This window comes from Penicillium soppii (genome assembly GCF_028829465.1).
Source record: "Penicillium soppii strain IBT 18220 chromosome Unknown utg000004l, whole genome shotgun sequence".
In the NCBI taxonomy this organism is placed as follows: domain Eukaryota; kingdom Fungi; phylum Ascomycota; class Eurotiomycetes; order Eurotiales; family Aspergillaceae; genus Penicillium; species Penicillium soppii.
The window spans coordinates 1206281-1229236 of record NW_026643234.1 but is presented as its reverse complement, the minus strand read 5'-3'; the positions used below and the strand labels follow the sequence as shown (position 1 = coordinate 1229236).

Here is a 22956-nt window from a genome sequence, read left to right as displayed (position 1 = left end):
CTTAAGCCGAGTACCCTGGACAACTAACTCAATTGCCTATGAGCTGTGGGACTATATAGCATGGCGGATTTTACTATTAAAGGGTTTCATCATCTATTGAATCAATTGACTAACTCTTTGGATACAACTTGTCTTGGAACGCAGAATAAACCCCCACGCTGCCAAAGGTCAAGGAACCCAAGGTATGGATGAAGTAAAACATCAGAGAAGCGCCATACACACTCCCTGGAATCATCGATGAACACAGCAGACCATCCAGGTCAGCAGAAAGGAGATAAAAGAACATAAAAACTTGCAGGCAATGAAAACCGTTTGCAAGAAAAAAGCAGATAAGAACCAACCAATACAGCAGTGAGATCTCGAAAAAGTTGCATGTGAGATTAAAAAAGAAAACGAAAAAAAACAAAACGCAAAAGCACAAGGGAGGAAGAAACAGAGCTTGTGAAAAGACAAGCAATGGATCATATCCTAATTGGATAACTTTGTTTCCCGCCCTGCCATAACGCCGTCCGAGTGATGAAGCCGGGTATATCCAGCACCGTGATGCAACATGTACTGAGAATGAAAAAAAAGAGATCAGGGGGAGTCAAGTTCCGTTCCTTCCAGAATGCAGATGCGGAACTTATCACCCCAAGTTAATATAGGCAATATTGGGGTTTTCATCGAAATTAAAAAAGCAGCTTTTGGTGGATCGGAAATGATCATAGAACGCATTTCATCATCTGGCCCCAATGCCAAACATGCCTACCCCATAGCTCCCACTTCTTTCGGACATGGGGGTTGACACCTTAGCAACATGGTCCTAGGTTCTATGGTCAGTATCAACGACCAAACCCACCTAAGTCTGCGCACATACCTTCTTGCGTTTCTTCTTCCCGGTCCCCTCGCCGTTCGAGTAGAATCCGGGGTCATCATCATCATCCACAAACCCTTCACCGTAGCCGGCAAAGCTGTTGTCATCGTAATGTCTCTTGCGTCCTCTGCTAGGCCGGGGCCGCTCTGCATCCTGTGATCGTGGGGATGTGGCATAGTTCTGAGCAGAAGGACGGCCACTCGTAGCCGGGGCAACCTTTCTGCTAGTCTCGCCGGGTGCAACGTGTTTGGCAGGCTTTTCATGGCCAAGAATGTCCTCCCAAAAGTCGTTGTTGCGGACTGGCCCGGGCTCCATTTTCATGGCCTTTGCCTGAAGCTCTTGTAGCGCCGAGTCCATGTCCGGAACCTTGATCGTCTTGCCATGCACCTTCTGGTTCTGCCACTCCTCTTCGGGCCACATGGTCAAGTGTCGCAGACTGCCAGGTTGGCCAGGTTCCTGCTTGATGGACTTGTTCCGGCCTGCGAGTCCCAAGCCTTTCAGCTTTCCTTCGTATGATTTCCTGAGCCGATTGATCTTTTCACCCGTGACGGGATCCATGCGGGCTACCGAGTGTGCGACTGAACCTAAACCATAGAGGGAGACGAGATCCACCGATGGATCTGGACCAGTGACAATCGGAGCTGTCGAGGGTAAAAAACGCAGTGTTAACAACTTTAGTTCACAACAGTATACAAAACCAGTGAATTCACAAAGCTGCCCTCGGGAGGACATCATTTTGGGGAGATCTTACAGCTCTTGCAAAGGTGAAAAGCCGAGGTGAGCTCTTTCTGAAGAGACTCGAGGTCAAGATTGCTGGTAGTATCGGCCCGACGAGTAGGCTCGGTATCCAAATCCATAGCATCGGGGTCTACCGAGTGTTGACCCTGCCCGGTGGCAAAATCAAAAGTTCTTCCATCTGTCTGCCGATCGTGATCGGTGCGTCTGTGTTCTGTTGTTTGTTGTGGGTTGATGGGACCCGCTCCCAGATTTTCTCCCATGTTCAAAGATTTTCTCCCGTTTTCGGTATCCTCCGCTGAAGTCGCATTCAAAGGCTGACCACTAACACTACTCGCAGGTGTGGGGAATGAGTTGGTTGTGCTCATTGTGGGTTGTTGGGAGACTTGAGTGGACATCGGCGCAGAGGATGGGGGGAGGAGGTGTGAGGAGGTTGTTGGACCGTCGCCTGATTCGGTGGTGTATGCGAGGATGTGAAGTCGGCGGCATGACTTGGATCGCTAACCGACATCAACGGAGGGGATGTCGGAGTTTGAGGGATGTGTTCCGAGAAAATGGGAAGCCGATGGTTCTCTTTCAGAGACCCGGCGGCCGGAGAGGAAGGTGAAGGAGGTCTTGCTTGGAAAGAGGTAGAGTGAGTGCGATCAGACATGAGAGCCCGAGTAAGAGTTCAGCATGCAGGGATGTATTGAACCAGAGCGGCTCTGGATCCGGAATCGCAAACTTTCTATCGATACCACCGGCCTGGAGTGAGAGAGGGGGTCCCGGTCGACGATCGACGGTCGCTCAAGCGGACGAACAGGTCGTGTAGCGGCCGACCTAGATCATCTGCATTCCAGGAAATTATATTGTATCCCAAGGCGGGTGGTGCGGATTGGGGTGGCTGATGGGTGGCTGTGGTGAGAGGAAGATGGGGATGGACGATCCTGTAGTCACAGACAGAGACGAGATGACGGCGAATTGAGCCCAGCACGTGACCGGCTCTTGGCGCTCAGTACTTCTTTATCTGGCGCCCGCATATACAATAAGTTCACGGATTGATTCAAGGATATTGAGCTATTTGTTTTTTTGTTTCACTTGGTATTTTCTTATACATTATTATATTCTAACAATAGACTGACCTGAAATATTGATCAACAACACTCAATAGGGAATAGCGGTCAATAACTCGAAATAAATCATAGCTCTTGATAAGTATCTCACAATACCATTCATTACTGTCACTACGCATAGTGTTACCCATAATATTACCCATGTAGGTGCAAGCGCCCTCGGATGTGCAGTGCGGCGGATTATCTGCATCCCGGCCTACGCCCACCAAGCAGAAATTTAAAACTAAAAGTGGTATCTCTTGCTATTGGAAAACTAATCGCCGAAAAAAACAAAGTCAGGTGGTCTAAGGTGCATTTCCTTAGCATTGGCTACCACCAGCCCAGTTGGTAACATGGCCCATCATCAAAGATGAGTGTTAGAAGATGGTTCAGTCCAAAACAAAATGATATATTAAACTCCACACATCTCGCCAGAGCTCGTTATCATGACTGATACCAAGCGTGATATTCATTTACCAGCTGGTCAGATACATCAGGTATATTGTGCTCCAGGGAGGCCAAAAGCTCAATCTGTTCTTGCTGACTGAGTGTGCGTTCGCGCCATGAAGGCACCGGGAATGGCTCGTTAAAGTATTGAGAGTACTGGTCTCCAATCGAGGTAGTCCAGTTCATGGGGTCGACGGTTGCATCGACGTACGCCAGATGGCCCGCAGTTGTAGAGGCAAGCGAGAAGTTGGGATCCCAGCCTTGCAGACCGGGAACAACGGAGGGTATCGTGTTATATGGGGTATTGGGATCGATTGATACATCCGGATAAAGGGAGGTTGGAGCACTGTAAGCTGGTGGTGCATACCGTGGTGCCGAATTCTGGCCTGCAGGTGGTTGTTGCATATCGAAAGCAGAAGATGCGGGTGGGTGGTGGGGTTGTTGTTTGAATGGAGCAGGGGCCGCTGCGAGGGCCGCTGCGGGAGGAGTTGATTCTTGTGTGTAAGCTGGATCAGCAGATTGCCCTCTGGAGTAGGTCCCGCTAGAGGCAGTGTCGCCAATTGATACGTTTCCGCCACGGTGGTTGTGGGAATAATAAGAAGCAGTCGTGCTACTTGACGGACTGGACATGGCTGGAGGGGTCAACCCCGTTGAGGAGGTCGGTGTCGGATGGTTGGATGGTGAATGCACGACAAACGATTCTTCGGTGGAATAAGCCTTCAAGCATGCGGCAACGAGGCGCTTGTAGAGAAGCAGGGCGGATTGAACGCCAGGCCATCGTTCGGCGGAAAATACAATCACTTCCAGGGCCATATCTAAATGACCTTGGACTTCCTCAATGCTGTGCTCCTTTCTGATTTCGGGATACGATAGAGTCCAGAGCACAGTGTTCAAAGCCATGAAAAGGGCTTGCACAAACACCCATGTTAGATCGACAGATCCAGTGACCATCTGCTCTTTATGCATGGCGATGTTGAAAATCGCCGCTTCGTAGCACGTTTTCGCAGCCTCAACAGATGGTTCAGGGACTTGAGGCGATGGACGGTACATTAGAATAACGATCGTGTTTCGTCTTCCTTGGAACCTGTAAGGAAAAGGATTTGGTCAGCATGTATCCTCGAGAGAGAAAAAATAGTTTGAAAACATACCACTTCACATTCAATCCACTGCCATCGTCGTTCTTCGGACATGTAGACATCCAGTGATCGATTTTGGCCAACATTTGTGAAAACCATGGATCTTGATCATTGACCGGGGTCTCTCTTCTGTTCAAGTAGAGTGTTCGCCTGGCCTCCAATTGCAGCAGTCGCATTTTGAAAAAGTGGACTGCAATACATTTTGCCAAAACGGGTTTCGCACCTGGAGTGACACCCTCAGCGGTAATGTATCGGTCGTCCACCAACTCGAAGAACTTCACATTAAAATGATTGTGGCTGACAGCATAGCTATTACAACGGCCGAGACTGTGAGAAAGCCCCAACTCCATGGAAATAACAATCCAAAACAACCTTCGGCGCATATCGATCTCCAACGAATTCAGGGGTTTTCCACAAGGTGATTTGGTCACTGTGGCTTCTTCGGTCAATCCCAAGTCCTGGCAGAGTTTGGCGGCCGTCCCGACGACCCAGTATGCAGCGGTGCGAGTGGGTGTCAACATTGAGTATGAGGCGATCAGTACGAGACATTGTAAAGCCCTGATATCCATCCGTTTCAACGTGGGCTCCAAGTATGGCAAGGCGGCAAGATAATAGCTATCGGCAAGACCAGCATATTCCGTGCTCATCTTTTGCATGCTAATGGCGATGACCATCCGTAGCTGAAAATTTTGGCAGGGGTCGGTGGAGCCATTGAAGACCTCCTCGACCTCTTGTCGAAACGTGGGCTCGTGTAATGTTGGAAGCAATGCTTGTGATTTGGCCACAAAGAGATCAATCAACTTATAGGTCAAGGCTTGTGGGGGTAATTCGGGCTGTGGAATTGAGCTGATCATGGGGTAGATTTTGGATGTCGGTTTTGAATCTTCCTGAGCAAAGGCGTCTTTGATCTCTTGGGCGGAGAATTCTGGAACCACATCTTTGATACTTTTGGAGTCAGTATTTTGCTTGGCCATCTCCATGACCAAACGGGTCATGGCAATTCCACTGGAGGAACCGAGATATCGCGCCTCGTCATTCTCCTTGAATCGGATGCGTCCGGCGCCCCGCACCATCAGCTCCGCATCGGCGGCATGTTGTATCTCCTTCTCGGCCTCGGCGAGCTTTCGTTCCAGCGCTCGAGCTTTTTCTCTAAGTGTCACGATGTAGGTGCGTGGTATGGTCGAATCTCGGGTTGAGTCGTAATACACACACTTGGCGTTGCTTCGTTCGCAGGGTGCACATCGTGGAATTCCAGGGTCGCACTTGGATTTTCGCTATACGGAACGGAAGGTGGGTCAGTTCCTGACGGCAAAATAATAACAATAAAGGGCCATGAGTTAGGGCAAGAAAAACCCGAGATCGAGATCGCGGGGTGAGAATATGAGGGGTCATACCTGTCTACATCTTGTACAGGCGGTTAATGTGTGAGCAATGCGACCGTCTGGAGGCTCCAAAGAGTGTAATTCCGGCGATTTGAGCCCTGAATAATCCGGGCTCGGGGTCATGACGCCGAAGAATTGTAATCAAAAGAATATTAAAAAAGGTCAAAAAAAAAAGGTCCAACGGGTTGGAGACCCGTTATACGTGATTTTCCGATCGAACGGAGATAAGAATTTTGGAGACAGTCGACATGGTCCTGAGGCTCTCTCTCTCTCTCCTCTCTGTATCAAGGGGGAATTCCGATCAAAGAATCATGAAACTGGGTATGGGACCACAACCAAACGTGATATAAGAGGGGCCTCGGTCCAGATCTGGATCGACGCGCCCTCGCAGAGACTTTGGAAGCGACGGGTCTCCGCGTTGGAGAAAGGTAAGAAGTGGATATCGAGGGTACAGAGGTAGCTGAAAGCTCGGGAAAACGTAAAAACGATAAAAAAAAACGTCCGATAATTTGTGGTTTTGGAGAATTTGACAGGATTCAACACACAAGAAATACCCTTGGAAGTAGTAAAATTATTAGAAGAGTGAGTACAACTGTACTGTTCCAGCGAGTCTATGTCCGTGCGGTTCGGAAGATCTGCCCAATTGTTCTTCGGTTAAAGGGAGACAATTCGTAACGAGTCATCACTTATTCCTTTTTCCTTTTCAACGTCTTTTTATTTTTTTCCCTTAGCGCCTAAGGCTTATCATTCTTTTGTTTCCTTTTTTTGAATTAATATCGCCCCGGCAAATACGAAGTAGTAGTCTCTAAAATCTTCAGCTCATGCAGGTGGTTGTTTAAGCTTGTTACCTGATTACCTTAATATATATCCTTGAGAAAGAGGTAGAGTCATGTGAGTTATTCGGGATTTTGTGGTGGCCGGTGCTCAATCCCGTGGGGGATTGACGCAGGGGCCATTGAATTCAAACTGATTGTTTTCGTGTTAGTATAATGAGCCATGTCCGTCATTGCCACCACCTTCTTGGATAATCCCTTGTTGAAGGTGAGTCGTCCAGTGGCCGCATGCTCAAGATGTCGAACTGCAAAGATCAAATGTGATGGCAAGCTCCCCGCCTGTTCCGCTTGTGAGAGGGTCGGGAAGGCTAGCACTTGCTCCGGGGCAAGTGATGAGTTCGCCAAGGGAAAGGAAAGGAGCTATGTCGCGTCATTGGAGGGATATTGTGAGAAACTCGAAAAGAAGATCAGTCAAATGCGAGCTCGTTCCACGTCGCTGTCCGCCGAAGGCAATGGGGTCGCTCGAGAGATGTCAATCACCTCCATTTCAAACGACAGTCCATTGGGCCCCGCGCATCGCAAAGAGGTTTCGGACATAGATGACCTAGTTGGTGATTTTGGTTTCTTGTAGGTCACTGACTCGTTTATTCCTTGGCCCTCTCATTCATTCCCATAACCCTTATTGACAATCAGCCTTCAGGTCGGTTAATGCAACTTCGCGAGACTTCCACGGCATCACCTCCAATACCTCCTTCGCCAATCTCCTCCTCTCAGTCGCTCTGGTCGACTCTCCCCAACCGCCATCTCCTTATTCACTCCCCGCTCGCCATGAAGCTACCCCGCTATTACAACATTACTTCGATAATGTCTTTGTCCAACTGCCATTCTTCGTTGAAACAAGTTTTTGGACCTCGGTGGATGCTGTCTATCAGTCAGGCGGCCGGTTCGCCAAACCTTTCGACCACTGGATGCTCCGCATGGTGCTCGCCATTGCCTCGGCATCCGTTTCATACCAGAACAATGATAAGAATCACCAAAAGGCGCGAGCTCTGGTGACGGAGGCTTTGACATATGCCGAAGAAGTTCTCCGTCCTGGTTCAATCTCTGGCATTCAGGCTATCCTGTTTCTGGCTCAATATTCCTTCGTCGACCCAGCTCGCTTCCGTAGTTGGTATTTGGTCGGAATGGCTGTAAAAGTCGCCATCGACCTGGGCTTACACCAAGATCCTCCCGCAGAGGTTTCGACTAATGCTGATCGACTGGACATCCGCCGGCGTGTGTTCCATTGCATTTATTGTCTAGACAGGTTCGTTCCCTTTTCTCTCCAAAGTTCTGTATGTCTTGCTAATGGTCTGGCCTAGGGGATTGAGTTCTACCATGCAGAGAACCTTTTCATTCTCCGATGCATCTGTACATGTTGCATTGCCATCGGTCACAACATCACCAGGGGCCCCCATGGATCAGAGTCACATCTTCCTACGCAGTCCAGCACCTGCTTTGCATATCGTGAAAATTCGGCAGATTCTGTCCGTGGGCTACCAAGAAATGCATTACAGTGGGCGCGATCCATCCCCGCAGCCTCTGGTCCTGATATGGACTCTGTGCTGGCGAGCACGGGAATGGTTTCACGAATGCCCCACGAATGCCCCCACCCACTTCTCTCTCCTATACCGACTTGAATTATTGTACACCATCATCATCCTCCTATCTCCTTCGCATCGATACCCAACGCTCCATGCCTACAACAAAGCTCTCCTCTTTGACCGCTGCATGGATTATATCAGCCAGATTCACCAGGTCCTGGAAAATCCCAGTGCCCTCCCGTTCCTAACATACCTCGACATCCAACGCGTCCACCAAGTAGGCCGACTGTTTGTGAATGTCCTGTCCGAGAATTATGACCAACTTATCAGCGCTGCTGTCCCCGCGCCCCCTCACGTCCCGGCCGGGACTCCGGATCCACCTGTACTGGCTGACGAGGATCTGTTCAACTGTCACGCACGTGCCATCCGTTGTCTCTCCTACATTCGCGATTTGCTCACGTTCTGTGCCCGGAAATGGGATCTCCACGGGCCGCTGGAACAATTCGAGAATGAGTCTTCCTCTTTGGGCAAGACCCTCCTGGATGGCTCGATGAGGTACATGTCGGAACAAGGGATATACACTCAAGACCCGTCATCGGGGATGCCGCTGGTCGGCGATGTATACTCAGGATATCATTATGCCGTGTAGACGGCATGGGAATGGGAAAGGCTATGAGCGTCATGGATTATGGATTTAGTGAAATACCCCTGCACATGCTGCGTCTGATGAATAATATACTTACTGCGAATCAACTATTATAGCAAAGTACACGCTTGCATATATATGTATCAGCTGCATTCTTTGGCTCTCATCCAAGTTAGATACAATGCTGACTTCCGGTGAAGTGGTCAACTAAACCTAAATCTTCATTAAAGTCAACACTGAGGCTATGCAAGTAATGTGGCAAATTCACCACTTAACACCCCACAGGTACTGCATCCACTACTGCAGGGTCACATTTTAGTACCTTTGGATTGAGACATTTCCACCTTGTACCTACTCAGCAATATGGTTCGTTCCCGTTGCTGTACAACATGTACAATTGTGATTTGTTGAGCTCTATCTACAGTATGCAAGAGAAGGCAAGAGAAGGCGAACTATTTCAAGTTCTGCTTATATCAAAACTAACTACATATGTTACACATCAAGTCTGGCTTCTTGAATTACTTATTATTCAACGCATATCAGTAATTGATGCAGACAATGTGCAATGTTGTAGCACTGATACGCTGATTCTTCTTGACTCATCTCGCTCATGCCAAAGAGCCACCATGTTCTGTTGTATTGACCCACTATATCGTAGACCAGAGGCGAAAGAGCACAATGCTCATTCAGAGTTTTAGAATCAATACGAGTCCCAGGACACCCACAACTTGGCGATGGATCTGGCTCCGCCATATATGTAATAAAGTTTGAAGCAAGGATGCATCTCGGCAGTTCTACAATTTGTAATAGTTAATCTCGGCGCTGAAATATCTAGGCTCTCATGCAGCGTACCTTTGTTGCAGCAATTGTGGCCGATTATCCCATACATTGTACCACGGCGGTCGACTGAATCTACCTGGGAGCCAGGAAAAGCTGACTTTTTGTCCAAAGTCAATAATCAAAACGCGGGAGTTATCATAACACGATGGCGCCCTCGTTGTCAGCCAATGACATCTCGATAGGATCTAGTAATCTCCCTCGGAAGATAGGAACACGAGCTTCGTTTCCTAAGCCTCTGTTGTGATCCTGGCGGGGTGCACGAGCCTCCTGGTTGTACATTGCAACTACATTTTATATTGTAGGGTTGTGAGGCATACAGTAATATCTCTACTTGCCACGAGACCACTTTATGGAGATCTCATTATATAATTTGCTCCAACTTGAACAATACAGCCATGCATGCATAATGCACAAAATGTACAACAAAACGTATAATAACTATCTCACCCACAATGAAAAATTCAAATAGTGACCCATACCAATCTCTCATTTCATTTGTCCCAGCAGGCTAGCTACACGTGTACCCAGATAATCCGATGTACTACCGGCGTTTCCGTATGGTATGGCCCGGTCGACGATCCCTACTTTGTCCAACGGATTTTGGCATATCCAAGTCCACACGGCACGTTGTAAGAATGGGTCAACAACGACTGTGACCTGGGGGCCGTTCGAGACTTTGGGGCCTAGGTTTGCATGTGTAAACAGTCAAATTTCCGAAGTCTCGACCGACAAGAGCAGTATCTAGATAGATGGATTATTTTTCTTGGTACTGGGCCGTAGCAATATATCCCTCATCGAGCTAAGGAGCACCACAGTAAACAAGGACCGGCAAACACCTTGCTGGTTGATATTGCAGACTATGTCATGCAAACTTTGTCATGCCCAACCCATGGACCCTGGATGCATCAGCCAGGGACCATCTTCGTTATAGGGTTCGATGGGACCGAGACCGAACCGAGTCAGCACAGTTGATCACGTCCGCACCTCCGTCGGGTGAATCCACTCTGGTCAGCAAAATACGAGCCCATGGACGGTGCCGACACGGGATCAGTAGGTAGCCTTGTGACATTCTAGGCAATTCTATGAGCTTTAAGTAATGTTTGTATCGCACAACGCTATGTTGTGAAGAACTCAGACTGTGATTTTTACAATATCGAATCGTTAAGACAGTTGTCGGCCAACTACAGATGAGCGGTCAAACGGAATATATGTTGTACAACATTGTATTATTCCGGCCTCACCTGTGAGATGTACCGTGTACGATAACTATAATTACGCAAGGCACCTTGTTTTGCAGCTCAGTCGCCGCATGCAACAAACAGTAATGTAAGGCTCTTTCGACCGCGGGAATTGACCCGAAAAGATCTTTCTCATTACCAAGTGGATAGGCTAAATTTGCCCTTTACTTGATGTGGATATAGTAGTGGGCGGTGCCTGATTTACCAAATCCAGAGCTAGGTGGATCTAGCAGCAGATCGACACGGGTCAAATCTTTATGAGCCACTCACTGTATTGCAAATTTGAATCGGGAACCATTCGAAAGTTCCATCGGCAAGGCGTGACAAAGCTTGGGAATCCATCATCGTTCCAAAATTGGGCAGAGATCTGTTATATTACATTGTATATTGAGGGACTAGGGTAAGAAACCATTGTATCGTTCGCCTCCGATTTGGGTACCGCGCGTACCAAGTACAATAGTGTACAATATCATCACATGCATGGTGCATAGCTGCCCACTGTACGGAGTAGTGGGAACATACCTATGGACTACAATTATATCGTAAGATTAAGACGGCAATAGATCAAGTCAAAAAAAGCAATGTTGGCCCATGGCGAGGGGAGGTGAAATAGTGATAGCCCTCTTTGGGCGCGGTAGAAGATCCACGGAGAATGGCCGAAGTCCACCCGCCCAGCAACGGAGCCTCTGTTTTGACCGCAACGAGCAAGGGAAATACACTGTATTATTTGACGTGTACGTTGTACATACAAGATGCATTCAAATGGATGTATCATAAAGATGACCTGAGCTAATTAGACGGCTCCCACACCTCGCATATATAAGTATCCTGGTAATAGTACCTGCATATTCTGTTTTCCATGTTGCAGCTATATGATAGCCGACCAAAGATCCCGGACTTTCCGGCAGAGTAAAACCAAGCCCAAATTGGCAGATTTGGAAATGATGTAAGTGGCCCTTAAGCTTTTGGTAACACGATCTTGGATTTCAAGTCCCGACGGTGGCTGACATTAGGGAGCTATAGCGGATGAATCCGACCAGGTTAAGTTTGATCATGGTGCTAATCGATGCCGATCTACCAATAAGACCTGTAAATGTGGCCATTGAGATGTGTCCAAAAGGAGAGTGGAGCTTTAATATGGGGTATCAGGGAAGGAAAGGGGGTCCCTAAAAAGTTTACTAAGATGCTTCTGAGCTGCTAGGGGACAATAAAGTCCCTATGCTACCCACATGGCGGTACTCAAGTGGGGGTTGGTCGTTAAGGGCGTAGGTTGATTGGTGAAATATTTCCGCACTATTTGATTTGAGAGCCCATCTGATGAACCCTTTCGGTAGTTTAATTGTTCATCCTCCCCTGAGAGTGCTATTATTCTGTAGATCATTTGCTATTCTTTGCGGAGTTCCCACTGTAATTTCTCCGATAAAAATATAACAGAGAAAACTAGTAATAATTAGGAATGGCGAAATAAATAATGGAGAAACGCGCGGTAACTATCCCTACCATAAGAATAAAAGGAAGATACAATGTAAATCAAAAGTGGATTATAGCACGGGGGGAGGCTGTCATGAGCGTTTTGAAACGACTGACATGTTTAACAGAAAACCCAGCCCTGGAGATCTTAGAGATTCCCTTAGAAAAACAAATTTTATGGTTAATTCGGTGTTATCTCTATAGCGCCACGGAGCTGCTCGGGGCACCTATCGATATGGGCTAACACTCTTTTGGCCTAGGACACGATCTATGGTAAAGTAAACATCGATTTGCCCTAAACATCAGCCTGCAGATCTTAATTTGAACAACTCACAGCCGGTGTTGTCCGGATTTACTTTCCGAGATTTAATCATAACATAGAATAGTACTTCGTACCAGTGTTCGATGATCAGTTCATTTGATGTGAGAATCTGCTCCTAGGGCTAACACCAGAAACCTAAGTATATTGATATAACATCCAGTCAATGAATGAAAATCCCGGAGTCACGGGTTGAAGCCCCATATTCTCAGTTCTGGACGTTTTCCACGCAGTGGCGTTAGATGGAGAAGTAGTTCTCCACTTGATATGGTTCTGTACAATATTGTACGCTGTAATACTGCGATTGTATTAACCCAACCATCGTGCCAAGTATGGAGCAGACCCGCCAGCTAGGATTCCACTAGGTATACCCCATCAGTAGACATGAAATTTTCCAACCGACAGGGGCAAGGGGTTAAACAAGATCGTACCTGTAGATCCTGACATCTGTATAAATAAGTCTTCCTGCTGCGGTCCCATCTGCCTTTTTCTTTTTCTCCTCAAGCCTCTCACTCCAGTCTTTCTTTAAACAAACTCCAGTCACTCTTTACAGTTTCTATATACCCTAATTCAAGATGAAGGCCTCATTCATTGCTGCCGTCGCCGCTCTGGCTGGCTCTGCTTTCGCTGCCCCCACCAACCCCATCGAGGGTCTCGTTAAGGGCCTCAAGATTGGCAACCTCGTTGAGGAGCTGCACCTCGACCAGCTCCCCGTTGTCTCCCAGATCGCCGATCTGCCCAAGGCTCTCTCCGGCTCCGCTACCTCCAGCGCTGCCGCCGCCTCCTCCAGCGTCCCCGCTGTCCAGAACGGCCACATTGTCCAGAACCTTGGTCCCCAGCTTGACAACATCCTGACCGTTGTCGGCCCCGATGCCACCACCCTGCTCATTGAGCTCTCCCCCGAGGTCACTGCCCTCGTCTCCGGCCTTGGCCTCCCTGGCCTCGGTGTTCCCCTCGGTTCCATTGTTGCCTCCGCCTCCGGTCTCGGTGGCCTCGTCACTGGCCTCGGCCCCGTCGTTGACGGTCTCGTCACCGTTGTCGGTGCTGATGTCGGTGCTCTCCTGATCAGCCTCTCCACCCCCGTTGCTGGCCTCGTTTCCGGTCTTGGTCTCCCCGCCGTCGGTGTCCCCGTCGGCACTGTCGTTGCTACTCTCGGAAAGAACCTCAAGCGCGGTGAGATCGTCCAGGACGTCGCCCCCAAGGTTAAGAGCACCCTGACCGTCACCGGTGCCAACGCCAAGCAGCTCCTCATTGAGCTCTCCCCTGAGGTCACTGCTCTCGTCTCCGGCCTCGGCCTCACCTCCATTGCTGGCCCCGTCGGCTCCATCGTCGCTGAGGCCTCCTCCGTTGGTGACCTCCTCAAGGACATCTCCGAGCCCCTCGAGACCCTCCTCCAGGTCATCGGCACTGACGGCAAGCACCTTCTCATCAAGTTGTCTCCCTCCGTTGTTGCCCTCGTTTCTGGCCTCGGTCTCCCCTCCGTCGGTACCCCCGTCGGCGCCGTTGTCGACACCGTTGCCAACAACGTCCTGTAAATTATTTACAGATTGTGATACCACACTCTAGATAAACAGTTTTGTTTATCGGAGAGCCATTCATGATATGCAGCGAAGGGTAGCGTTTTGGGACCCTTTTTTTTTCTCCTTACATTATTCGGCGCACATATCACAAGTGAAGGCGCCCTTTGTGCATAGAACCTTGAAGATATTTTTCGCCTTCCACACTCAACGTTGTTTTCTTCCTGGTCAATGAATGACATTATTCATTTCATGTAATATATTGTCATGAAAAGCTTTATAATCTAACTTAACGACTTACTTCACCTTCCATTGCACCTTCCACTTATCTTTCGTAGTCCCTCTTAAACTCCCTTCCATTTGAGCAAAAATTTCGGTTTCTTATCATGGCCACAAGCCCATGAGTATCTATCATGGCATCCTACATCGATTAGAGCCACTTCATTCGACGCATAGCCTACCGTAGGCTCTTTATCGTGGAAATAGCAGCAGTATCTCGAGTGTTGCGACCGGTCTCCGGAACCAAGCATTTACACTAAATTGGGTCCAATCGTTTATCCTGGCCATTACAGCCTTGCGATATCTTATATTAACCTGTATGTGCCAAGAGAGAATAATGAAACAAGGATAATGACAAGTAGATGAGTTCCCAGGCTAGTCAACTTTAGTTATGGGTCAATTGTCATGAATTGGGACCTCGGGAGTGAACACAGTACATGTAATACGTTTCCCAAATAAAATAGTGGTTCAACATAATTTTTCAAGGTTCTATATAAGCTTTCTTTGGTATAATTATGCTTCACATGATTTCAAGCCACTCAATGGAATTCAGTAAAGTTGGTGAAATAGTGACTTAGATATATAAATTTTTGAAGTTGAGCCGTGTGAGTTTTCGGTTGATTCAAGATCGATATATAATACTCCAGATGCTCAATTTCTATCGAAAAGCAATGGAATAAACCAACAACGTGGTTTTTGAGATATGACTTTGAGTATCTCACATTCAATTGTGTATTGAACTGCGCAGCTCGCTTGGGAAACACGTTATACTCTTTCCAAGGTTGTATTGTCAGTTCGTTTTGCAACTGGTGCTCGGAATATATTATGCAGTTCTGAAGGGTAGGAATTAATGGAAATTCTAAGCAAAGAAGAGCTAATTAACCAATAAGTTTCTCGACGGTGTTGGTCTCCTGTTCGCCGCCAGTATAATTGAACATATGTTCGGATCAAGACTCCCACGTGCACATAGCCAGGTGACTCTGTACCAAGACCGTTCCTGGAGTTTGAATCTCAGAAGGGCATCCAGCTTAATTGTCAAGCATTAGATGTACGATATATATGACTATTGTGGCAATACATCACAGCATTATCGAGGGAGCTCGGACGCTATTCCTGTTTAGGCAAGAGCGCACGAGCAGCGTGAATAGGACTAAATAGACACACATCAAAAGAAACGAATCGTTTCGATAAATTCGAAATCCTGTACTCCGTGTAGAACAGGACCTCAAGTACTCGGCAATTCTTGCCGAAAGAAATAAACACATGGGCGATGCTTAATCGTTTTGCCACCATGTGGCACATGTGGTCGCCACAACCTTAAGCACACGATGAGCAGCCATGGATCAAGTGAGTCAAATAGCTGCTCAGGTGATCAACGAGGCTCCGAAGTCGTCAAGAATGTGCCAGCTAACCATTCTCACACTAGCTCGCGGCCCAGAATGCAAGCCTGTAAGTAGCTTCCGGAAATAGAGTAGTGCAAGTAGATTAGTAAGTGAAAAATATAATCTCCCTTATCTCTTAATTCCCGGATAGCCGATCTCATTTTTAAGTGAACATGTACAAACTGTAGATCCCACATATATTCTAGAATTTGAGATCTATTACAGAGTACACCGTGTGTGTTTGCGTCATACGGAGTACTACGGAGTCTAAAAACTCCGTATTGTACTGCTAATTGTCAAATGCTTATCTTTTGGCCGTTAATGGAGAGGCTGGCAATAGCGTTTTCGAATCCAGATCTGGAGGGTGCAAGCGACCTATCAGCAGTTCATCCGAATCCGCACCATTGGGGTTTCAACAACTTTCTCCAGTTTAATTCTGATGGACTCACCAATAGTAATCATTCTAAATCGCTACATGAGGAAGGATCACTATCTTTGGCTTTTTCTCCGCCACCTCCTGTGCCTTTGCCTCGTATCTCTCCCCCCGACCGGTGCCTTCCTATACTTTTCTAGAACGCCAATCCCTCTCTGATCCTTGTTAGTTTTTGTTTCGCTTGTACATACCTTTCCTTAATCTAAACCCCCCCCTGATGTGTCCTCTTTAGTTGTATCTTGTCCTTTTTTTCTTGCTATTAGCAACTCACAACTCACGGCGATGTCCTCATGTCGAGCGCCGACTTCCATGGCAGCCACTTCAGCCTCGCTGATCGCTCCTCCAGTAATGGATTTGCGGAACGTACCATAGTCATCTGCCTCATAAGCATTGCCTGGTATAATGCCTTGGAATTGATCGTTCTGTGTTTCACCACCTTCAAGCGATATGGCGGGTGCTACTTCTGGTGCCTCCTCATCGCCTCCTTCAGCATCATCCCCTTTGGCCTGGGATACCTCCTCATTATCTTCAATATCTACACCAATCTGTTTCCGGTAGCGATGGAGCTCATCGCATGGGTGGGCATGGTAACCGGCCAATCCCTAGTTCTTTGGTCTCGATTGCATCTCGTCTGCCACAATCCTAGTGTCCTCCGCGCCACTCTCGTCATGATCATTGTCGACGCGATCATCCTTCACATCCCAGGCTCTGTCCTCGAACTCGGTAGCCACTCGAATAAATCCGCCCTCTTCACCACCGGGTTCAACATCTTCGAGCGCATCCAGTTGGTCGGCTTCTCCATACAAGAAATCATCCTCTCTGTCATCTACGCCTGGGAAGGCGTAAGACTCTTGAATCTCCGCCCAAGAGGCCACTATAGAGGCACGCTAGTCCAGCTCCTCATCGTCAACATTGCCATGATCCTCATGGACGCGGCCGTCATTGGAGCCCAGTATTCCGGCCTGTTTGACATCCACGTCACCCTCAAAGCATTGGTCTATAGCATCAAGCTCAAACTGGAATACGCGATCCTGGGCAAACTGGTAGTTATCACCGAAATGGGTGGCAGCAACTCGGCTCCAACCGACCTGTCGGAATTCGTGGATCTCTCTTTCCACAACAATGGCACGCCTCAGCTAGAGAGTGGCGCCCAGGCGAGTTTCCCAGATAACCCAGAATACGGAGGCCACACTCGTGTGCGAGTATCCTCGAAAGGATCATCCACCGATCCGCTAAGACGGAGTCTCTCCGCAATAGCAACGCCGAGTTCGAATAACTCGGAATTTTGACGACCTCACGTGGATGTAAATAACGACCTCTTTGAAATTTTCTTGTATATAGCGCAACCCAATACCTTTGATGCACATATCACTATCTTCCAATCAACGCTTGAAATGTCTCACCTTAGAAAGAGGGGAACCCAGCTTCCCCTCATCCCCGTATCAAGCACCGTCGGATCCCGCCGAGAGCGGCAATGCAAGCATCGTAAATAAACCCCAATGCACTCCCACCTACATCCATACTTATGTATAGAATAAACAAACCAAACTTCAAACCCAAACCCATCATAAACACCAGAATGACCAAGTCCCTCAACCCCCTGACAAGCCCTCAACTCACGGCGGCCGCCACAGCAGCCCTAGACCAACAAGCGCAAGCGCAAGACGTCCACAAAAAACGACCCTTCACCGCCATCCTCCTAGCACCAGACAACGAAACGATCCTGTTAAGCTCGAACTCCCTCTCGCACGTCCGGCACGCAGAAAGCGAACTTGCCCGCAACGCAGCAGACAACTATGACTGGGCCTACCTATCGCGCTGCACGCTCGTGTCGACCTGGGAGCCGTGCGCGATGTGCGCGGGCGCCATCTACTGGGCGCATATCGGGCGACTGGTGTATCTTGCTTCGGAGGCGGCGTTGCGCGAGGTTGTGGGGGAGGGCAATGAGGAGAATTTGACGCTGGATTTGCCTTGTCGGCGAGTTTTTGAGAAGGGGCAGTTTGCGGTTGAGGTTATCGGGCCCGTGGATGGGTGGGAGGAGAGGGTTGTTGCTGATAGTCGGCGGTATTGGGGGTAGCGTGAGTCTTGGTGAGTGTGTCTGTGTTAATGTTCAGTGTTGGCGTGTTTGTATAGAAAGAGGCATGTTGGGCCTGGAGCTTGATAGAGAGCAGGGTGGGGTGGCCCGTGTCCGTTCTAGAAGTATGCGAGATGTCTCGGCGGCCCTGCAAGGCATGGTATCATCATCAATAACCGGTAATTGACCGGTCAGGTTTCATGTTAGATTTGTTTCAGGCTCGTATTGGAGTTCGTTTGATGTCATCGATACTAGCTCTACTGCCACCACGTAGATCATCATTGTCGCGTGAGATGATATCTAGCAAAGTCAATTTCTCGACACGAGAACCTAAAAAAAATGGGTAGAAATGCGGGTCCATATATGGTCCCAGTTGTAGGATGAATTGAAGGGCCTGGAAAAGAGATCCCCCAGAGTTTCCCTTTTGGGAGAACGTTGAAGCGCACGTGTCTTTGGAATGTCCGAGGAAGATAATGGCGGGTGATCAGGTTCCAAACACATGGAACACGATATTGTATTGTTTGGAATGACAGTAGGTTTTCGATCACTATCAAGCTCGATCAGGAGTCAATACTCCGTACGGGGTAGAGCAGTGGGAACAAGTATGGAGACACTAAACTCGATTTAGCAAGGAATGGGAAGCACAGCCTCATAGCCACACCCCCTTGTTTCCTTTTTCGGCGAGGTGGCTAAGACCCAGAGCGAAAGCCACATACTGAGCTTGATTGAGCTTGACTGTGAGCTTCCTCTACTACTTGAAGAAAATTATAAAGCCAAGACTGAGTGACAATTTTGCATTGTGTTTACAACTAATAATAATAATTCGACATCAATAGCCTGCATGAAAATCCCGAAAGTCATTGCGCGTCCTATGTCATTTGGAAAAAAAAGTACATTCAATAGTTGACGTCAAGGTGAGCAGACTCTGATTTATCAAGATCCACACTTGATTGTGGACCATGGATGATGATGGAGCGCGTGTGCCAAGACTCTCGATCTCTCCAAGTTTGTAGATCTTACGATTTTTTTGGGCCACGGATGGAGTTGAATGGAGTTGGAAGCTGCAGCTAGTGCTTATGATACACCAGCCTTATAGATGGAGCTGAGAATCTGGAGCTTGAGACCTCATCATTATATACACGACATAAGCCATATTGATGGTTTCAATGAACCTGACTTTTCTGTTTCAAATCATATATGTAGTATTAAAACGGTCTAGGCTGGAAAGAATCCCGTGCAAAACAGGGAGCAGATTTCCGTATGCGTTGAAGAGAGTGCCACGACAGAATGACGTCAGTGGTCGATCATTTGTAGAGTTACAAGGTAGCTTCTCTTCTCTTTTCCCCCTTGGGCCTCGATATCCTTAGGTAAATTATTATTCCCTGGAAAGTTAGTACTGTAGTACCTGTTGTAACTATTGTAGTACCGAAATTGAATCCAGTAGGGATCACTCTCTGGTTAAGGTTAGCTCATGCTAATGGTACTATGATTTTTTCCCTTATATTCCGTCATCCCTTCCTTCGACTTTTCTCCAGACTTACCCATTTTTTCCTTCATTCCCAGTGATACCCCTTGTTTTGTATTGAGATCCCAGGAATAATTGCTAATACCCAGTATGTCACCCTTGTTTGTCCGCAATGCAAACTTTACACTAACATCAACTCAGTCCATACATAATACCTGTTTTACTATCTACACCTGACTCTCCTGATACAACTGATTCATCATGTCGAAGGCTGTGAATGTTCCCACTGATCCTAAGCAAAAGGAAAAGGTATGATGGAAGAAAAAAACAATGCGACAATCGAAGAAGCCAGACAGCTAACAAGGGACACTTCACCCATAGGATATTAACCAGAAGCTCCAATTGTTTGGTATCTATCATGGTAAGCCAAGCCCGAAATCACCGCATTGACCATCGTGCTAACTATTCGACAGCTTTTAAGAACAGCAAGCTCCCATCCGTTCGTCATCCCCTTCTCTACGCTCCTCTCACTGTACTAACCTGGTTTACGCGACCTACAGAACAAGCAATGCGACATTGCCTTGAACACTGCCTTGAACTCCAAAGCCCTCTCATCTCCCCACAAGGATCTCTCAGCCGATGGAAAAACTCTAGTGTCAGATCTGCGCAATGTTATCGATGCCGCCAAGAAAATGCTCTTGGTCAAGAACGAGGGTGAACTCCTTCAGGACTTCATCTGGCAGGCTCAGAAAATTACCACCGGTGATGCCAAGCGCCCAGACCTTCCAATTGATAAGGACGCTGGCAAGCAAGATGCCACCAAGGCTGCTGAGGGCCTGAAGACCCTGGGCACACTTATGATCACCAACGGAGAATTTCGCAAGCTCTGTAAGTTGAACCTGCTCATATGCGCTTTTGCGCGTAGTTTTCTAACAGCATGCAGTGAGCGATGCCGCGACTCTCGGAAGGGATATTGCGGCAGATGCTTCTCAGAAGGCTGCCAACCAGGTCCGACCCTCGGAGGAGGATCTCGCGCAGATCGACCAACCCGCTGAAGACAACGTGTGGCACGAGAAGCCGAACATCAACAAGGACGACTTGAAGTCCAAGTTGAAGCGTAATAAAGCTGTACGTGCTTGATATGCGTTCCTCCCAAAATGTACAATTGCTCACTAGTATTACAGGACGAGAGCATTGCCTCTGCCTCAATCGCCGAGAATCAGTCGGCTGTTGAATCTACTACATCATCAAAGAGCAAGACCAAGGAGTATGCTGAAAAGACTAAGGGCTACCTCTCCGACAAGATCCCTAAGGAGCGTCGCGAGCAGACCGTCTGGCGCCTGAAGAAGATGATCATTGAGATCCAGGGACATGCTGACTACCAGCAAGCCGTCGAGACCTTGCTGAGCATGGCCGAGCAGTACGCTGGTCACACCAAACATGTCTCCAAGCAGGGTGGTGCTGCTGCCCGTGATGTTGTCAAGACCGACAGTGTGCAGGCTGTCAAGCAGAACTTGCGCACTCTCATCGAGCGCTTCGCCAACAACACCTCCCTGGACAGCTTCTTCGAGTCGCTCAACACCATCTACCACGACGCTGAGAAGGACCCTGAGCTGCGTAACTGGTTCACCAACGTCGACAACTTGATTCGGTATGTCACCAACTATAAATGAATATCTTAACAAGAATGAGAACTGACAAAAGTATAGCAAATCTCTGCGTGAGCAGGGCTTCATCATGGAGGACGAGTGCAACCGCCAGTGGAACGAGCTCTACGACAAGGGTCGTTACCTCCTGCGTGAGCGCTACCGGGGACACTCTGACCGCATTGTCGATGAGGTCAAATTCCTGGCCGAGCAGTTCGAACGGGATCCCCAGAACACGGCCCTTGCCGAGGCCTTCCAGAAGCTGTTCAAGGATCTGGGCCACGACAGCAATGGCAAGGCCACCTTCAAGCCCGATCTTCTCAAGGATCTTCGTGACATCATCCTGCCCAGCATTTTCGAAAATGTTCGCTACGTACCGATTCCCCGTATCGAGGTGTCGGACCCTATGGTTGATGTTGTGGTCGAGAACCTCACCATTGAGAGCGACAACTTGATGCCCAACGTTGTGGAGTTCGGTAGCGACAACTACTTCCGCTGGGGCCGCAAGAAGATTTCCAACAAGCGCGACAACAAGATCATGATCGCCATGTCCGGTATCCAGGCTGATTTGCGTGATGTCAGCTACTACATCAAGAAGAAGGAGGGCTTCCCCTCTATCACTGACCGCGGTATCATGGACATTTTCCTCGGTGGTGAGGGTCTCAGCGTCAAAATCGCTGCCTCAACCGCCCAGAAGAATGACAAGGAGCACTTCGTCAAGTTGGACAAGGTTAACGTCAGCATCAAGAACATGGACATCAAGCTGAAGAAGTCCAGCCACAAGCTGCTCTTCAACACCTTCAAGCCTATGCTCTTCCGCGTCGTCCGCCCCGCCCTGCAGAAGGTTGTTGAGGGACAAATCCGTGAGGCGTTCAAGAAGGGCGACCTCTTCGCCAAGGACATCCACACCGAGGCCCAGCGTGCTCAGCAGGCTGCCCGGGAGGATCCCGAGAACGCCCCCTCGATCTTCGCCCGCTATTCCGACGCCATCCGTGCCCGCGCCCAGGCCAAGGCCAAGCAGGCCGAGGCTATCGCCAAGCGCGACATCAAGGTCCAGACCGTTATGACCCTTCACGACTCGATCTTCCCCGACATCGAGCTTCCCGGTGGCGTTTCCAGCAAGGCCACCGAGTACGCCGACCTCGCCGCCAAGGGCGACCGCTGGGAGTCCCCCATTTTCAGCCTCGGTGATGCCTCCGAGTCCACCGATATCCCCCCCGCAGGAAAGATCACCAACAAGCCCCACGGAGCCAGCACTAACGGTGCGGGTGCTGCCGGCGTTGCCGCTGCCGCTGGTTCTTCCAATGACGCCACAGCCGCCGCTGCCGGCATCGCCAGTCCTGTCAACGGTGCCCGCGGCTTCTCTGACGAGGTCGACAAGGCCTTCGTCAATGGCAAGACCCAGAACTTGGGCGACACCGTCAAGAACACCACTAACGGTTCCCACGTCACCAATGGAGCCAGCGGTATTCCCGCTGTCGGCACCCACGTCACCAACGGAGCCAGCGGTGTTCCCGCTGCCGGCACCACCGCTATCTAAATTGGACCATCGTGGTCAAAAACATGTTCTCATGACATTCATTCAACGTCATTTCCCTTTGTTGTTGTTTTCTGATTATTCGATTTTATGATGCTCTAAGGTTTTTG

At 48.7% G+C, this 22956-nt stretch overlaps 8 protein-coding genes across 8 annotated transcripts; 6 read left to right on the top strand and 2 right to left on the bottom strand.

Annotated features, from left to right (window-relative positions):
• Positions 1-718: 718 nt before the first annotated feature.
• On the bottom strand, positions 719-1956 carry N7529_003873 (uncharacterized protein; the record flags this gene model as incomplete). Its single annotated transcript, XM_057239400.1, has 3 exons — positions 719-802; positions 857-1494; positions 1605-1956. 3 exons carry the CDS (start codon positions 1954-1956, stop codon positions 719-721), a joined length of 1074 nt encoding a protein of 357 aa, XP_057098695.1.
• Positions 1957-2142: 186 nt separating this feature from the next.
• N7529_003872 (uncharacterized protein) lies at positions 2143-2399 on the top strand (the record flags this gene model as incomplete). Its single annotated transcript, XM_057239399.1, has 2 exons — positions 2143-2222; positions 2270-2399. The coding sequence occupies 2 exons, from the start codon at positions 2143-2145 to the stop codon at positions 2397-2399; spliced, it is 210 nt and encodes a 69-aa protein (XP_057098694.1).
• Positions 2400-3123: 724 nt separating this feature from the next.
• On the bottom strand, positions 3124-5767 carry N7529_003871 (uncharacterized protein; the record flags this gene model as incomplete). Its single annotated transcript, XM_057239398.1, has 3 exons — positions 3124-4210; positions 4275-5536; positions 5657-5767. 3 exons carry the CDS (start codon positions 5765-5767, stop codon positions 3124-3126), a joined length of 2460 nt encoding a protein of 819 aa, XP_057098693.1.
• Positions 5768-6640: 873 nt separating this feature from the next.
• Positions 6641-8649, top strand: N7529_003870 (Zn(II)2Cys6 transcription factor; the record flags this gene model as incomplete). The annotated part of the gene is made up of 3 exons (XM_057239397.1): positions 6641-7044; positions 7118-7723; positions 7779-8649. 3 exons carry the CDS (start codon positions 6641-6643, stop codon positions 8647-8649), a joined length of 1881 nt encoding a protein of 626 aa, XP_057098692.1.
• Positions 8650-13088: 4439 nt separating this feature from the next.
• Positions 13089-14048, top strand: N7529_003869 (uncharacterized protein; the record flags this gene model as incomplete). The annotated part of the gene is made up of 1 exon (XM_057239396.1): positions 13089-14048. The coding sequence occupies one exon, from the start codon at positions 13089-13091 to the stop codon at positions 14046-14048; it is 960 nt and encodes a 319-aa protein (XP_057098691.1).
• Positions 14049-16414: 2366 nt separating this feature from the next.
• N7529_003868 (uncharacterized protein) lies at positions 16415-17413 on the top strand (the record flags this gene model as incomplete). The annotated part of the gene is made up of 1 exon (XM_057239395.1): positions 16415-17413. The coding sequence occupies one exon, from the start codon at positions 16415-16417 to the stop codon at positions 17411-17413; it is 999 nt and encodes a 332-aa protein (XP_057098690.1).
• Positions 17414-17703: 290 nt separating this feature from the next.
• On the top strand, positions 17704-18201 carry N7529_003867 (nucleoside deaminase; the record flags this gene model as incomplete). Its single annotated transcript, XM_057239394.1, has 1 exon — positions 17704-18201. One exon carries the CDS (start codon positions 17704-17706, stop codon positions 18199-18201), a length of 498 nt encoding a protein of 165 aa, XP_057098689.1.
• Positions 18202-19924: 1723 nt separating this feature from the next.
• N7529_003866 (uncharacterized protein) lies at positions 19925-22849 on the top strand (the record flags this gene model as incomplete). The annotated part of the gene is made up of 7 exons (XM_057239393.1): positions 19925-19972; positions 20045-20084; positions 20137-20162; positions 20224-20551; positions 20607-20791; positions 20848-21314; positions 21373-22849. The coding sequence occupies 7 exons, from the start codon at positions 19925-19927 to the stop codon at positions 22847-22849; spliced, it is 2571 nt and encodes an 856-aa protein (XP_057098688.1).
• Between the last annotated feature and the right edge of the window lie 107 nt (positions 22850-22956).